The 18109-nt window shown below is 37.8% G+C and overlaps 1 protein-coding gene across 5 annotated transcripts in view; it reads right to left on the bottom strand.

Annotated features, from left to right (window-relative positions):
* CACNB2 (calcium voltage-gated channel auxiliary subunit beta 2) overlaps positions 1-18109 on the bottom strand; it is a 268026-nt gene that overhangs the window by 39168 nt on the left and 210749 nt on the right. For all 5 annotated transcript variants that reach the window (XM_074157220.1, XM_074157221.1, XM_074157223.1 and 2 more), the window contains 3 exons: positions 7314-7436; positions 2736-2872; positions 884-960 (listed from right to left, as the gene is read on the bottom strand). In XM_074157220.1, coding sequence (XP_074013321.1) covers positions 884-960; positions 2736-2872; positions 7314-7436 — 337 coding nt within the window. The remainder of the gene's footprint in view (positions 1-883; positions 961-2735; positions 2873-7313; positions 7437-18109) is intronic.

The following is an 18109-nucleotide window of genomic DNA, read 5'->3' as shown; positions in this document are numbered from 1 at the left end:
TTTAAAATTTTCAGGATCATTTTAAGATGCCTGCTCTGTAGACCAGGCTTCATATAAACTAATATGACTAGAAAATACAAGTCTTTGCTTCATTACACAAGGCACTAGCAATGCTCATTAATATTTTCTGATTTTGGGTATTCAAAGCATACATTGTCTCTCAGGACTCAGGAGAAAACATCCAGCAGCTGAATTTTTTTTTTTTTTTTTTTTTTTTTGGGGTAATCTTCTGATATGCTTTTTTCAAGGAGCTAGTGCCAGTTTCTTCCACCAACTTGCCATGGATTTGCTTCATGCCTTTCGAATCCAACCTAACTTAAGTTAAATCTGTCCGTTGATGCTCTAAATACAAACCAGTATTTGTAAAAAAATTGTCACAAAAGGCAAAAAATATCCAGTATGCTAGGATTATGTGAAGCGCATCCTCATTATCAGAATTGTGAAACTAAAAGTTCCTGTTATTATAAAATTATGCCATTCTTGAAGCTACTGCAGAAACCTCTTGGGAATTTTTATTCTTATTGCTGTATTTTCTCCTGTACCAGAAGGTATTTCTTGTTCAGTAGGAGTGCTTAGACCAGACCACACCTCAAACTATCCTACTGCAACGCAGTCTCACCATTTTATTATGTCTTTGCTATAAAACACCATGGTAAAAGCAAAGAGGGAATGTTGTGGATTGTTAACAGCCCTACCATTGCCTGAACTCACTGGCATTGACTCTGCTACTTCCAACCTACCCAAACCAGCCTTACAGGGCAATGCAACCACCCAACCTATATGTATGAAGTACAGGAAATAAGAAAAATAGGTCAAAAGGTATACAAATTTTAACAGATTAGGCGTATGAGTCTGGAAACTGAAGGGTTCATGACCTACTCACCAGATGATGGAGGCGTTGATTTTCTGGAACTAGGAACGATGTCACCCAAACTGGATGAAGAGTTTCCTCCTGATTTACTGGAGTAAAGCAACGAATTAGTTTGAAGTTTCATAGCTTTCTCAGTATTTATTCTAGCTTATTTATTACCTGCCTTCTAAATGAGCTGCTAGCCAAGAGACAAACAGTAGCTCTGACAGCAGTATAAAACACACATTTTACACAAAACATTTGTACATTTTGAGGAACTGCAAAAACCCATCATACTCCTTGTTCTGCTGTGCAACTTCGTTCTGCTGTGTATGCTGTCACTTCCTCATGATCTTAATGCAACCCAATTTTTAATACTGCTGACACATAATTATTACTCCTCATTAAGACTAATTCTTAAGACAGTGAGCATATCTGTTTGCTTTAACAGAGGAGTTATTGATAGCTCCTTACTGAAAATGACAGTGTGTTTGCCTAACACCTTTTCCATTTAATTAAAGTACAAATTATTTTGTTGTCTCAATACAAAGTAGCACTTAAGAAAAAAAAAAAAAAGTCTCTCAAAGACAAAGCAGCCTAGGGTTTTGTCAAGTTCTGCTTGGTGAAAACCTATCCAAGTTGTGAAAATGAAACAATATTTTTAGTCATTTTATTTTGGTTACCATAACGTGAAAAGCACTGAGAAGAATGTAAGAAAAGCTACTTTACTCTTCAAATAATTCATGTGATAGTGCTAGTTTCCACTTTCTCAATCTTAAAATATTAATAAGCACTAAGTAAATGCATTTGTGGTGTCGGACAGTGTTATCTCCAGGGAGAAGTTCTGGAGAATGGAAGCCTTCACAATTTGGAAAGGGACTGAAACACTGGGTCAAGTATGGCTGTATCAGAACAGAGAATAAGGAACCTGATGTCCTCCTCCTGAGGACACCACTCTTACAGGAAAGGCATTTCAGAGCTGGTGAATGTGGCTGAGCACTGCAGCATCATGGTCTCCTCCTAGCATAGACACGCTCTCCAAACACTTCTGCCCTTCCTATTGAAGTAGGAAAGCTTTTCTGGCTTCCCAAATGTTTCCCAGCTGTTTTCTCAATTCCAGGTCTATCCCGCTCAGACATACTGGAAATATTTTTTTCCTACATGCCCAAAGGGAAGCAAGTGGCATTTGCTTCTCCACGTGTTAGTGTTTACTGGAAAACTACTTTAAGAGTTCTACAGTAAAGATGACATTATAACCATCGTGCAGTATCGTTCAATCCATTTACACACTAAATCTTTAGTTTTATATAATGATGGCTGCAGCTGGAAACAACAAATGACTTGACATGAAACTTCCATCAATAAATGCAGTATTCTTAAAAGCTGTATTTGTAGGCAATGAATTTGACACAACCAAAGAATTTTTTCCCTGTGCTAACTAGTAGGCACTAGCTTCAGTTTAAAAGTAAATTTACCTTAACATTTTCTGTAATTTCTAAAATCAGCTTTAAAAGTGTTTAGAAATTGTACATCATGAATGCTAAAGAATTTAGGGAGATCCATTAGGGAGATCCATTTTTAAGTCAAAAATGGTGCTTTCACATAATAAATGTACTTACTGCAATGTATATTTGCAAATATTTCATGAAAATAAAATGGAATAATAGCTATTGTAGGCCACCACAAACCACCAATCTAGATATCTACTTTCCCTCTCAAATGGCAACGTCATTAACTATATAAATAAATATTACTCCCTTCATTGATTCAAAAATATTTGTAGCTGCCAATTACAATAATTAAACAGAACTATATCATACACAACATTAATTTCCAAGTTGTGTCACAGTCAATGCTACTATTTTTAATGATTTGTTGTTATTACCTGGAGTAGAATTTTCCTTGTTTTGCCTTTTGTTCATGCTGCAGCCTCATGTTTTCTAGTTTGACTGGGCTTGGTATGAATCCTATTTCACAGCCTTCTTTTACCAACCGTCCTATCCACCAGTCATTATTAAATTTCTACAAATTAAAAAAAAAAAAAAAAAAAAAAAAAGTCATGTACTAAGAAATTACTATATTTGGGATCATTTTGTTATTATTTTTGATTTGCAGCTAAGCCATTTTATGTAATTTTTCCCTGCAGTTAATCACAGTACTATGTTATTATGGCAATGAAGAACTGTGGTAATATTCAGAAATACATTATAATAATTGTACTCTGCAAATTATTAAAATGCTACAGTACTTAAGCAGAAGGCTTCCTTCATAGACTTCATGATTCTCCCCAGCTATTATTTCCACCCCTTTCATCTTCTTTATTTTTTTCTGCTTCACAGTCTTTTCCCCTCATACATAAGAGCTGCTTTCGTTCTCTCTTGTTGTTTCTCCTTGGTGGACACCAGAGATTTCTTCTGATCTGCTCCTACCCACTGCAACAATTTTTACAGCTCTGTAATAATCTACTTTTCTTATTCCATTATATTAATTTTTCTATTTAAAATAAAAAATACTACTTCTCAAACTCCCCCATTTCTCTGAACTCACTAAAATCTTCTGATATATGCCTATATTCCGCTGCTTATATAGCTCAAGTGATCTGCATCTAAAACATACTATGACAGATCCACAAGGAATGGATATTTTTGGATAACTAAAAAAATGTACAATTATACAAATGCACAAAATAGTCCAATTAACTGAATTTCTGCTATATGAAATATGAGGTAATGACTACTCTCACTTAATAATATTTATTCTTACACACACAGGGGTTTTTGTTTGTTTGTTTTGCAGAGGTCCGTAGAGTAGAACTATTTGCTTTTTCCTTTATTATCCATTCGCCATTTTCAGATGAAAATAGATCACTGTTATGTACGGCCCCACATGCAAAACTCTAGGAGTTCCATGGGAATAACTACTGTCAAACATGAATTTTGGATAATTTGGATCATTTAGGAAACTGAAAACATTTGAATGGAAAGAGAAGTTGCCTTCTTGAATCTGAAGCTATGAATGTAGATATCACAGTGTATGTTTAATTATTTAATAAGTAGTTTTAACAAGCGTACATTATGAGTAAAACATGTAAAATGTGTGGGCTCCCATAAAAAGGAATTAATTTCAACGAGAGCACAATGCTCGTAGATCAATGATACACAAACTAAATTGCGGTACTATCTTTAATTTTGGCTACTATAGAAATGTTGTGATGCTTGAAAGCAAATTTAAGATATTTAGCTAATAAAAAATAAAGACTAAAATAAATGCACTTTTAAGCTCATAAAATATAAGGGGATCTATAACACTCATCCAATGAGATGCCTTTATGAGTAAGAATACCAACATTTAATAGGGAGCTAATCTGGAATAGCAGTTTCTCAAAGCTGTATTAAACTGAAACACATTTTTAAAATCACAGCCTTTCACTGCACAATGCTAACTTAAGATATGCATGTGCATTTAAATATGTTGCAGGATAATATGGGTGGAGGAAGACTATAGCAATTGGGTCAATGGAGGTTGCCATTATACCAATCTGCTCTATGGTATACATGAAGTCTACATTAACTTGGTAAAGGAAGAGATAAACAATTAAAAAACACCATTAAATTAAAATCTGAACAGCCAGTACTTTTTTATGCTGTCCTACAGTACAACAGATGCAACAACATTATTTTTATTGTAATTGATAGAAAAGAGAAATCCATAGGAATTTTTTCTTCATACAAAAATAAAAGCATGTGGGATTTATTCCTGCAAAGTCCCAAAGCTAAAGGCTGTATCAGCATTGTATCATATGAAATGGAGGATAAGATACCTTTTAAAGTAAATAAAACCACACATAATACTTTCTAACTTTAAAAAGCAATAGCAGAAATCTTGGTAGTGAGGTGTCCAGCTCTCGAGGTGCTGTCTGGGGTGAGTGATTGTCTGTAATTCACCTGTGCTTGGAATGCCAGGGGAAACACAAATACTAATTAAATGCAAAGCAGAATTACAGCCATGCATTAAAGCCCCAAAAGCTTCAGGAGTGACCATGATGCAGTGCGTATTTCTTCATGCGGGAAGGAATCCTTCAGCTTTACATGTACTGAGTTTTAATGAATGCAACCTAATAGTGAAAATAAATTTCCCTCATACTCAAATCGCTGCAATACTTTTCACTATTGCCCATGTACATTTTGAACCGAGGTTTTTCTTGTTTGAGCCCTCTCAGCAGCACAAATTGGAGAACAATGCTCACAGACAAGAAGAGGACAGCATTGATCCAATACGGCGTTACTACCCAGGCCAAAGTTACCAGAGATTAACTTAGATTTCTTTATGTCTAGCAACCAGTTAGGTATAAAAATACAAAAGCAATGCTGCATTTTATAGTCAAATATGTTTTGCTTTACTTTTGATCTATATAAATAAAGTTTGGACATTTCAGTTCTCCCAGCGTTAACTATAGGGAGGACCGAAATTACTGAAGGAGCGGTACCTGGTGAGCGAGCAGGGCAAAGCCACTGAAGATGGAGGGGCAGGATGCGGCTGTGCAGGGAAGGGACGATGCTTGGGGAACCCTCCTGAAGGGGTTTAACATGCCCAGATGCCACAGCCACTGCCAAATGAAGGACCAGAGAGTCCGAGTCCAAGTCTGACGCCTTGTGGGTCCCTTCTTACCTCTCCAAACCAGCTGTGCACCTGGCCTGGGTGCAGGGTCCCTTACACAACCCAGCTCTGCCCTAACACCACTAGAGAGTCAACCTTCCTTGACTGCTTAGAAAGAAAACCAGCTATCTTTAAAGGCAATTAAGCGCAGGCTGCCTGTTTCATTCCACTTGAAGCTGCAAGAACATTTTAATCTATTTTCCTATTCCCCAGTGCTACACACAGCCACGGACAATGTTACAACTCAGCTGAGCTAAGTAAGCTTCCTTTCAAGGCATTCTGGAGATCCAGAAAAGTTCAGGAAACTTTTTCTTCCTCATTTTCTCCCATGCATACCTACATCTGAGCCTAAGTTGTGCTGTGAGGAAAAAACCATAAATTTTACCAGAAAATCTGCTAACACTGTGTTTCTGGTTCATACGGAAACAGGGGAAAGCCTTGATGTGAAGTCTGAGATTACCAGCTCATTAGAAATGCAGATGGAATGGAAGATTATACAAAATCATTTAATCCAACCAAACTGAGCTGTATTTTCCAGCGCTCCCAGACTCACTGGAGAATGCTGATTGTTTTTTTTTTTTGGCCAGGACCCTGTGCCTGCTCATCTCTACTTTTGTCACAAGACAGAGCAGAGCAATTCTTTTGCACTATCATCAGACAGAAGACATACTTCCTTCACTATATACAGTTATTACCCAAATTATCCCTTTTTTGTGTTTTTAATAGATATAGAAAATTAGGATCATTAGTCATCAGTATGAAGGCACTAAAAGTCCATTTCTTGTGTTTCATTAGTCTTTGTCCACCTGTATTTCTACCGTGTATTAGGAATGTTTGCTGCTTTGGGCAAAGCACCTGCACTAGTACAATCACTGTGCATCATCAGTCATAACTACTGAGGGATTTTTCGATAATCTAAAACAGAGCAAAGATATAATTTCAAATGTATGGCTACACTGCTCTCAAGCTAATTTTCTAGTTCCTCTGCTATAAATTTCTATTTCCAGACGAACCATTTTGTAGCAAAACACAATGGAATATGACCAGAAGTTGGAAAAACTCGTAAACTGAGGGAATAATTCAGAAGAGAGCAGCAGGCCGCTGAGGGTCTGTATGGGAAAGTTACCAAGTTATTTGCTTTGAACTATCTTGCAAGAAGCAGAGAAAGAAAATGACTTGAGGTGTTTGAAACTGTAAAAATTTAAAATTTTCAAAGCCAAACTACAGGAAAAGAAAACCAGTGCCGCAAACGCCAAGTGCCTTTTGTGACAGTTGCTATGTGCATCTTGAAACATCACATCAGTTCTTCAGTATGTAACTGTTATGTTAACAAAATATTGTATGCTAACAAAATATTGTCTGTGCCAGGGAAGCAGCTGCAGTGAAAAAAAGGAGACCGGAGGAATTTGGGGTTAACTGAGGATCAATGACTCAAATAAGAGAATCAACCTTTGGCTGCTGAATCACAATGAACCCTCAGAGTACTAGGATGGCAAAACCCACAAATATTACATTAGTGAATATGCAGATATAGATATTTTTAAAGCTCTAAGTACGTGATTTTTAAAGAAGAGAAGCACTTGATTTCCAAACTTCCTTAATTTGATTGTAAGGAATTTTGCCATTGCTTTTATAAGAAGAGTATTTCAAAGAACATTCAGTTCCTTATACACAGTTACTTTATTTACATAACATTTGTATAGTGCTTTGACAATGTGAAGTGTTATCCTAACGTTAAGAAATAGTAGCACTATTACTCAAATAGACCCTGAAAGAGAGATTCAATTACTCCTCTAGTTTTACTTACTTCTTTAACATGAAGAAAATCTTTAGCCTCAAATGAGATAGCCATGCCTGGGACCGGAACATCATCATCGTGAGCTGCACTGTACCCAACATTTGTCCGAACAGCAAATGCAACAGGTTTTGTCTGCAAAACAAAAGATTAACAGCATGAAGATTTCACTCACAAACACATACATATGTAGAAACATATACACAGCGGATCATTTCTAGATCCTTTTTAAAATCATAAAAATTACAGTGAACACTCAAAGCATCCCTGTAAAACATCATGAAGCATCATGTTTACTTAACTCAGTTGTTTAATATCAACATATTCAATAGAATAAAAGATTTTTTTTCTAGCTACTAGCGCTCTGAATTCATTTGGGATAAGTCAAGTCAGTAATTAGAAACCATAAACCAGCTGGCAATCCATATACTATGCTTAGCTTGCAGTTCTGTTGCCGTGCTTGCACAGAGCTAGAGGAGCACATGCCAACCCTCAAGTAGTCTTCAGGGAAATCACAAATTAGAAGAACTGGTGCCAGAAGTTGTCAGTGACCCCTAAGAAGACATGTCACAGCAAAGCCATTCTGAGAGCACAGTAATGTGCCCTCAGATCATCAGGTCATTACCAAATGCCAGCCACAGAGAGACTTGCTGGTTCCCATAATTGATATTACAACCAATACTGGTAATTGATAACAGGATTTTCACAAGTTTTATGTTCAAGAAGCAGTTGCAGGAAGTGTCAGTGACTCCCCTGGCCCCATAGATGCCCACCAGCCTCTTGCACCCCACCGGCTGCTGACCACCTTTCTGCACAGGTAGTAAAAGCTGCCATCCAACTCAGCCCATCCTATAGCTATAGAGGCCGCCTTCTTCTCAGAGGTACAACCACAATACCAGAGAACAACCTTTATTCTGGTTTATTCTACGTCAAACAACACTTTGAGCTTGCTCTCCCAACGCAGGATATCACACAGTATCCCCAGGACCCACCATTGTCCTACCCCAGGCTAAAATTGTAGCCCACGCCAAAATCCTCCACACTGCTCTAGTCTGAAGTCCCTGTACATTAGGGCTGGTAAAATATTTTTAAAGATGTGAACTGAGTCTCAGATGTGCTCATGAGTGATTGAGGAAGGCATGACATAACTTTTCATCTTAAAATATACTGAAACTTTTACCAGACAATAATTTTAGCTTTATTAGCTGGTATCCATCATCACTTTGGCTTGGCTAAAAATACGGTATTTTTCTGAGATGACAAGCAAAAAAAAAAAAAAAAAAAAAAATCTCATTTCCTACATGAGGAATTGCTTCCATTTATTCTCAAAAAAGAGGATATGAAAATGCATCCCCCTACTTTGTGACAGCAAACCCAAATACCTGAACCCCAAAACTGTGCTATATTTTTATGATTACCAAAAATGCCTGCCTGTTCCATCCAGGATTACTCTGACAACTTGCATAGTGCTAGAGGACAAAAAACTCCCACATTAGAATATGTGATAAAATAACAAGGGAGATATATAAATAATTCTAAAGACAATATCATACCACCTGGCCTGGAAAGGACAGTTGAAAATAAAGGGAGAGAAGGTTCCCTGTTGCTTAATTTATGTCCAATGTGCTGTAAAAGCCACAGGTTTCCAATAAAGCAGATTTTAGAACTCCTTAAATAGGCCTGTATTTGAATGAACTACCATAGTAAAAAAATTTACATCTAAGTGCACATTCTGGGAAGGCTCTTCAATTTAGGAGAAACAATAAGTTCTTTCATAACAGTGGGGTCAAGAGAATCTCTGTGTCCAGAAGTGAAACAGGCTGTTTCAATAGAAACAAATTTTGGAAGGGGATTGCAGAATGGACTTCGTGTTTATGTGGTATTCTGGATCTAAATATGTATTTGCACAAAGAGATGATCAGGAAATTATTGGAAAAGGACTTTATCCCATCCATTCTTTCTTTCAGAATTACTGGAAAAATCTTAAGAATCTTAAGACGGGTTAGATGGAAGGGCTCTAAAGACTGAAACTGGTACCATTTAAATAGGCATTTATTTAAACTGCCTATAGTCATGGCCTATGATCATGTAAAAAATAAAATTTGGTGATTCCTCCGCATCAATTTAAAAACCTTGCAGTGTTGACGCAACATGGGTAAGTCCACTTCCTACCAGCTCAAATTCGTATCTGATTCAACTCCTCTACAATGCTCTCAGTTGCTACTAGCACTCACAGAATCACAGAATGATACAGGGTTGGAAAGGACCTCTGGGGATCATCTAGTCCAACCTCCCTGCAAAAGCAGATCCACCTAGAGCAGGTTGCACAGGAATGTGTCCAGGTGGGTTTTGAATGTCTCCAGAGAAGGAGACTCCACCACCTCCCTGGGCAGCCTCTTCCAGGGCTCTGCCACTCTCGAAGTAAAGAAGTTCCTCCTCATGTTTAGATGGAACTTCTTATGTTCAAGTTTATGCCCATTTCCTCTTGTCCTGCCCCTGGGCACCACTGAAAAAAGACTGGCCCCATCCTCCTGACACCCACCCTTTAAGTATTTATAAGCATTGATCAGATCCCCCCTCAGTCTTCTCTTCTCCAGACTAAAAACACCGAAGTCCCTCAGCCTTTCCTCATAAGGGAGATGCTCCAGGCCCCTCATCATCTTTGTAGCCCTGTAACTCAGTTACCCTACATAAAAGACAGCTAACTCTTACAGAACTAGGCACTCCACAAAGGAAAAAAAAAAAAAAAAGTAGTCACACAGGCACTGAATTCAGTGGCATCACGTATCTTCCTTAAAATTAAAAGATAAAATAAATTAATGGATTTTAATATGCATACAAAACCCCTTAACTTTTCTGAATTTAAAAATTACAGACTAACAGAGTCCATGCTTTCTATGCCATTACTCATTTCAATAGTGAAAATACAGATATGAATAAGCATTAAATTGTCAAATCTCCTAAACAGTACTTCATCATTAAATACTACAGCATGGAATAAATCATTCATTGTTAACAATGATCTTTTAGTAAAGCGTACTGAACTGCCATTGTAGAAATGTATCTCAGAATAAGAATGGAAATATTAAGGAAAAATCTTTGCCAAACACTGATAGAAGGGATAATATGTGTGCTTATCCATTCTCACATTTGCTATATCCTCTAGTGAATATAAAAAAATGCTCAACAGAGTATTGTGACTTATTCCTAATAGTATCAGTGGATGAAAGACTTTAGGCTGACTAAAGACTTAAAAATCTCTGCTGCATTGCAACAAACAGACATCTTCAGCAAGTTAATGTCCTTGACATACTTCTTAGAAGTGATCTAAAATTTCCTATTAGAGGGCAACACCTGACTACCCAAGAAAAAGAGAAAAAAAGGAAACTACTCCATCTTAACATGAAAGAGAAGTAGCAGGTAAAAAATCCTCTGTCATTTTCTGCTGTCAAAAAATTAATGTAAAATTCTGACTAGAAAAACAAAGCAGAACATTGAGCTACAGACATTCACAGAAATGGTATGTCCCATTTTAGACACTTGTCATACTGGTAGAAGGGGAGACTGAATTACCATGGGATTAGACTACAATAATTCATCTAATTGAATATTTAAAACTAATTAATTTACAAAAGTTAAATGTTACCCTTTTTACATAAATAAATAATTCCAAAAGTTTCATAGAACTGGCAAATTAATTACTTTTTCTTTTCTCAAGCTACTTTGTCTTGAACTAAAAAAATCCAGTTGTTATGTAATTAGGGCCTTATGTTAAAAAAAAAAAAAAATCTTTTTTTTAACTTATGCATATGTATATTTTAAAATATATCTAGCATTTGCTTACATATTCTGCAGTTCTAAAATTAGACTGGGTCAAAGCAGTTAAGCACTTTCAGTTTGTTCTCTAAATCTCCATGAAAATGTGATGGCAGTTTAGCATTCAGTTAATCCACAGACTGGACTACGAGGACAGATGCTCCCAGATGTTAAACAATTTAACATTTCATCTCTCTCAAGAGAAATAACACAGCCTGAAAAAGTTCACTTATCTTCAGAATTAACATTTCCACCTTGTTTTCCTTTTTTCCCCGGTAAAAAACCCAACTTTCAACACATCGAATAACTCCACGAGGAGAACAATAACGAAACCATGAACTTTACCATCATCTGCACTACTAGGGCAGCACGGAACACACTCTGGAATGGGGTTCTTCATGAACCAATTTCAGCTCCTGATTTAAACTAAGAAATAAATCAATGAAAATATATTAACCACCTGTTAAACCAATTTTGGCTGTAGACTTTTGGTAACAAACATAAATTGAAGCGGGATGAGGGAGACATTACTTAATTTTCTCTTTTTCCACCTGGATCTCACGTCTTCCATTTGGTTCACAAGTTATATTCACTTTATACATCCTCGTGCCAACCCTCATTACTAAGTCAATAAGATTGACAGTATTATTATACTATGCTACTTATATTCCCTCACTCTTGTTTTATGACTAACTTGTATTCAATGTATACATGAGCATTTGCACATTGTATCTGTCCCAGTCAGTTTAAACGAGTTAGCACCTGCTTGGCTACATCTGTATTCAAGAAATATTCCACCCAATAGCAGAGCAAAATAATACAATCCGTTTTCTAGTAATGGACTTACTTAAAACACAACAGGACCCTTTTTTTCCTATAACTCATTTTAGACTTTTTATGCTGTTCCATAAACCTGCTGGATACAGCCTCTGGGGATTCCAGCCAAGGAGGGAAATTTTCTGACACAGAATTTGCTTACAGAACAGGTCATCTCCCTCACGGCCACTAATTTTGGGAATGTTGCTTGATAATCAAGATATCTCTAGGCCCCATCCACTACTAGAATGTAGAAAACAGATCAGAGCATTCTCCAAACCACTTTCATTTCCACCCGAGGCTGTCCTACGTGCAGCAATGACTCTAGGGCTACAGAAATACTAGCAAGGCTTAAGGCCACCTTTACTTTCTTCAGCCGTAGGTGATGAAGATCTAGAGTCTCTGATCCATCTCGTTTCTCACCCTATCACATCATTCCCACAGCAGAGGTACACTGCACTTACACCAGCTTAGATGAAAGCAGAATGCTGATCAGAATGCACCTTTTATGAAGGCAATGGCAGCTAATCATAGAATGGTTAGAGTTGAAAGGGACATTAAAGATCATCTAATTCCAACCCCCCTGCCATGGGCGGGGACACCTCCACTAGAGCAGGTTGCTCAAAGCCCCATCCAGCCTGGCCTTAAACACCTCCAGGGATGGGGCAGCCACAACTTCCCTGGGCAACCTCTTCCAGTCCTTCACCACCCTCATGGGAAATAATTTCTTCCTGATATCTAATCTAAATCTCTCCTCTTTCAGTGTAAAACCATTACCCCTCATCCTATCACGACTCTCCCTGATGAAGAGTCCTTCCTTATCTTTCCTGTAGGCCCCCTTCAGGTACTGGAAGGCTGCTATAAGGTCTCTCCAGAGCCTTCTCCAGGCTGAACAACCCCATCTCTCTCAGACTATCTTCATAGGAGAGGTGCTCCAGCCCTCTGATCTACTACGTCAAGAACTGTCTCAGAAAATTACTCCAGTCATCATTTTGACAAAGTGCTTGTCGAAGTTGGCATCTGTGTTAAAGTTCGGAAAATTTGTCTCAGAAGAAGTCTCCTCTCTCACTCTTAATACATAATGCTACACATCCTTCACCATATCCCCTTTTCACAGATTCCTGTAACTTTATTCTGAAAGCAAAGAATTCTTTTTCTCTTGGGTAATGAATATAATGGGTCTCTCTTGAAGCACTACCAGGTTTGCAATCATGAAAATTTAAAACACCACACAATGTTTTTTTCAGCTGAGGAAAGATGATCCTACTACTACTTTTCATTAGCAGTCTTGGTAGGGAGTAAATATATCAAACGATGCCCTACGTTTAGCACTATTTCCACAGAGTAGCCCTTGTACACAGTGTTTGGGCCATAAGCAATATTAATAACCTCCACAGGACAAAGATGAATAGCAATGTGATGGCCTGGTAACTGCTGTCTTAAAATACGTCACTTTATTTTGCCTTGTTGTTGACTAAGAGTCAAATATACAAAAGCAAAAGCAGTTCAAAACCCAGATGTTCCACAGAACTACATGATTTTCATGACTATTTTAAAGATGCTTACAATGTTATGAAATATATACCGTCACAAAAAGCAGCTCAAGAATGGAAAAATAAACAAAAATAATAAAAGAACTTTCCTATTTTAAATTTTTTATTTTGTACACTAACATATACATCCGTTACACAAGAAACAAAAATCCAACCCACCAGAGTACACAAACAATTCACAGGAAATTTGCATCCTAAATGCTGATTATTGCTGGAGCATCATTCCAGGTAAGTAATTGTCCAATCTCTAAAAATAGCATCTGCTCAGCAATCTCATCACTAAGGAAGCAAGGACAATTCACAGATGTCCCAACAGAAAATTAAGAGTATACCTGCTGTCACTAAAAGTGGCAATCAATAATATGACTTCCCAGCAAAGATTAGGCCTTCTTTTATTGGCATGGGCGTACACATCAAACAAGTCTGGTAGCAAGACAGAGCTACAGAATAATGGAGGTTGGAAGGGACACATGCAGTCATCTAGTCCAACTCCTGGCCAAAGCAGGTCTGGTTAGATCAGGCTGCTTCAGGGCTGTGTCCAGGTGAGTCTTGAGCACCCTCAAGGACAGACACCGCCGCCTCTCTGTGCATCCTGCTCCAGCATTTGACCACCCTCATGGTAAAAAAAACCACAAACATACAGGAACTATGGTTCACTCATATATCTATGAGTGAGGGACATAAAAATCTATAACGGACAGCAAATACTGGATTTTACACTCCAGTACAAGGAAAATGATGTGTTATTACAACTGGAAATCACCAACTTCCAGTGTTAATTGGAAGTGATCTAAAAAGAGGGGGTTTTTAACCACTAGGTTGGGGGTTTTGTGTGTATGTGTGTGACATATACTATTATCTCAGGTTAAGACAGCAGTTGTATTACTTTCCCACAGCAGCTAGCACTGCCCTCATAACCATCTAATGCCTGAGGCTCAAGTCCTGCCTTAGTGCCTCCCTGTGCAAGGTGCTGTCACCAGCTCTTCCAACAAAGTGAAGGAGCTGAAAAGCAGAAGTACAGTGGGAGAAAAAAAAAAAACACAATAAAATTGTAGTTAGTAAGTAGCAGCCCAAGTACAACAATGGTATAATGAGATTTAAACCCTTCTGAATTATTTAGGGTTTTGATAGCATGGAGCTCTCCTGAGGGATTTGGGACATAAGTGGTCAGCCAGAACATGTAGTTCTGGAGCCAAGCTTCATTACTGACCCAGGCACTGAGAAGTTATTTGATCTGAGTACATTTTACCATCTATTTCCAAAACTAAGGCAACGTGAACTATGCCTGGCCATTACTGGTACTTGCACTGCTACCTTAAAGGGGTTGGCTCACCAAATCCTTGTCTAGAAGAACACCATAACTGCTGTTCTCCAGCACCTGACACCAACGTGCACACTCCTGCAGGAGTGGCCGGCAAGGAGATGCCCCCATTGCACAAGCCACCACTGCGATCAGCCTTCCTCTCCTCCAGCTGCATGGAAACTCAGCTATTAAAGCTCAAGTGTGATTTTCCTTAAGATTGAGGCCCATTGGTGAAATTCACCTAGGAAATCTATGCATCCTTCCAGTTCCTTGGTATCTCTGCTACAGCAATGCCTGCTCTCAATGTTGAAGAAGGAAAGTTTAATGCATCCAGCTGGTACAAAAGAGAGTCACAGAACCATAGAATCGTTCAGGTTGGAAAAGACCCTTGGGATCTTCGAGGCCAACCATCAACCCCACTCTATAAAGTTCTCCCCTACACCATATCCCCCAACATCACATCTAAAGGACTCTTAAACACGTTCAGGGATGGTGACTCAACCACCTCCCTGGGCAGCCTATTCCAGTGTCTGACCACTCTTTCTGTGAAGAATTGTTTCCTAATGTCCAGTCTAAACCTACCCCGTTGCAGCTTGAAGCCATTCCCTCTTGTTCTAAGAATCTGCCAGATCCATTTTTTTTTCTTAACAATAGGTAGGCTTAAGAGAATTTTTTTTTATCCTCTTGTACTCTCTAGAGGTACTTTTGTTACTATTTTAGCTCATCTTCACACACATCTTCAAAGTCATGCTTCCTACTTCCTTTTACGAAATCATATTTGAACAGAGAGTCACCGATGTCGGTTTACATTCAGCTCAGGAGGCAGCAAAGACTGAAATAGCCTCAGTGACGCAAATGGAGCTTTCTCATATGAGCAGGGTCTTTTTTCTTTTTTTTCATTAGAGCCTAATGCCAAAACTCATCGGTGGCTGTGTGTCGTCTGCATGCAAGTGTGCCAGAAAGGTGGCTCTTTGGTACCACCCACTCAGGGAGTTAACGGGAACAACTGGAAACAGGCAGAGCTGAAGAAGACTGTTTGTGCTTACTGAAAACATGCTTATTCTGGCAGCAAAAGCCAGCAGATGAAAACTGTCATTTGCAATAAAAATACCGTGCTGGGATTTCAAGTTATTTTTTTTCAATGTCACAAATGAGGACATTTTATGCTTATGAGACATTTTAAGCTTATGAGACAGCATTTTAGTAGATCTTAGCTTTTTGGCTAAATTGAGGTTCACATAGGGAAAAGATCTGCAGCTACATTTTCAGGCTATTCACAAACAAAAGTTCTCCAAGAAAAGCATAGATCTGTGACACAGAAACCTAGAGTAATCACAAAATAAATCAACAATGCAATGGTTGGTTAAAAATGCAGATACTATTAGAAAAAGCTCTTGAAAACAAAGCTGTATCACTGAAAATGCTACTTAATTCAGTATTATGCATGCAAGTTTTATTGCTAGTTCCAATATTTAAATAATTTTGCACCTCATTTTTTCAATTGGATCATAAGTCTTTATGACTGCTAGAGTCAAAGGTTAGTGTTGTTAAAATTTTTCACTTTTACATCGTTAGGCATGTTTTTTTAAGAAACTATGCCAAAAAACTCTTCCTTTATTAGAAACATACATTTTACAGCTAGACTGCTCTATTTCCAGGCATTATATGAATATATATATTCCAAGGATGATATTTAAGAGTTTGAAAAGTCAAATATTGTATTAGCTCTTAACTAATATGCTGAACAAAACCTGAGAAGTTATTTCAGCACATGGTAAACACTACCTCTTATTCGATGTGCCTGCCCCTTTTGTGTGATTACATTTTATGGCCAAAGCTTATGCTATCCTGCTCTTCAACTATTGTTGTACCTATTGTTTCTGTAGGTCTTGCACTATCTGAGATACTTCTCATGTTTAAATTCAAATGGCATCTCTACTGCAAATCTCCTTGACAGCCTAGATAAAAATTATAGAAATTATAGCACATAGCACATACATTTAAAGCTGTGCTAAAAGAACATTCATTAAAGCTGAAAGTTAAACATCCCAAACTTAGGAAAAGGGAAAACGGAAGTACCTTTAACTTAGTGGAACCGTGGTATCTTTAACTTAGCCCCCATTATGAACAGTATTATAGTAAAACCATTAACTTCATAATCACACATTTCCCCCCACCCCAGTACTACATCTTACTTACATGCAGGACGGATGTCCCCTCAGGATAGTTCAAGAATTTATGAACCACAAGGAGATATCTGTAGTATCCTATACTCCTCTTATGGATTAACTTCTGCCATGAAAGAGTTAGGCTCACCCAGTTCAACATAAAAAGGCAAGCAGTCTCTAAGGGATGATTTATCTTTTTTAAAATGGCATGAATTGCCATGAATCACCTTTTGCCTCTCTCTGCCCCACAAGTAGGGAACTAAAGCACTGATCCCTAGTTGTCCAGGCATACCAAATCCTAGCCACTACTCAATGTTATGGATGAAAGGTTTCTTAAACTTACCGCTCAACATTAATGGAAACTTTTGATCTCAATCTGTGACTTAGCGGCCCAGCTGCAACACTGTAAGGACAAATCAGTGGTCGCACAGCACTCAGATAGCTTCTGCACAAGGCCCCACAAAACCAAAAGATCGTAAGAGAAGGGAATACTCCTCTTAATATGCAATAAACACAGCACTGGACCACAAGAAGAAAGAGAACAAGAGGACAGAAAAAAAAAAATACTCAACAGCTGCTTGTTAAATATAATAGGACTATATGGTAAAGTCTATAGTATCATATATCTGCACAGTAAGGAAACTTAAGCTAGCACAAACCACCTTACATCTTTTGTTTTCTAGCTTTGGAGCACCTGGCATCGTATACTTAGTTTGGGGTTTTTTACTTTAATCTTGTGCGTATACATGAAATTTTCTATGCTTAAATAAAACAAACAGCAAAAATATCCCTGAAGTAATACATTTCTAGTGTCATGCTGACATTTTCATACACCATCAATACGACTGAAATCTTTATATCCACTGCCAAAAACCTCTTGCAACTTGAGCTGCAGAATTAGCTGACTACAAATGGTTTAATATTCTGTAAGAAGAACAGCACTAGAGTTGAGGCACACTTTGGCTGTGCTCTTCTCAAATGTTTGCTGAAAGCAGAACTGTGAGACTTGGGAACTAGAGCTATTTAAAGCAAAGCTAATCAGAAACATAGTTTTATCTGAAATTTTTCTTTTTTTCCTTTTTTTAAAATAAAATTTACTTGAAGAAGATTAGAAGCATAAAAAAATATTAGGCCACATTATTTTGCCAGAAG

This window comes from Numenius arquata, chromosome 12, assembly GCF_964106895.1.
Source record: "Numenius arquata chromosome 12, bNumArq3.hap1.1, whole genome shotgun sequence".
In the NCBI taxonomy this organism is placed as follows: Eukaryota; Metazoa; Chordata; class Aves; order Charadriiformes; family Scolopacidae; genus Numenius; species Numenius arquata.
This window is presented reverse-complemented; position numbering and strand designations above follow the sequence as displayed.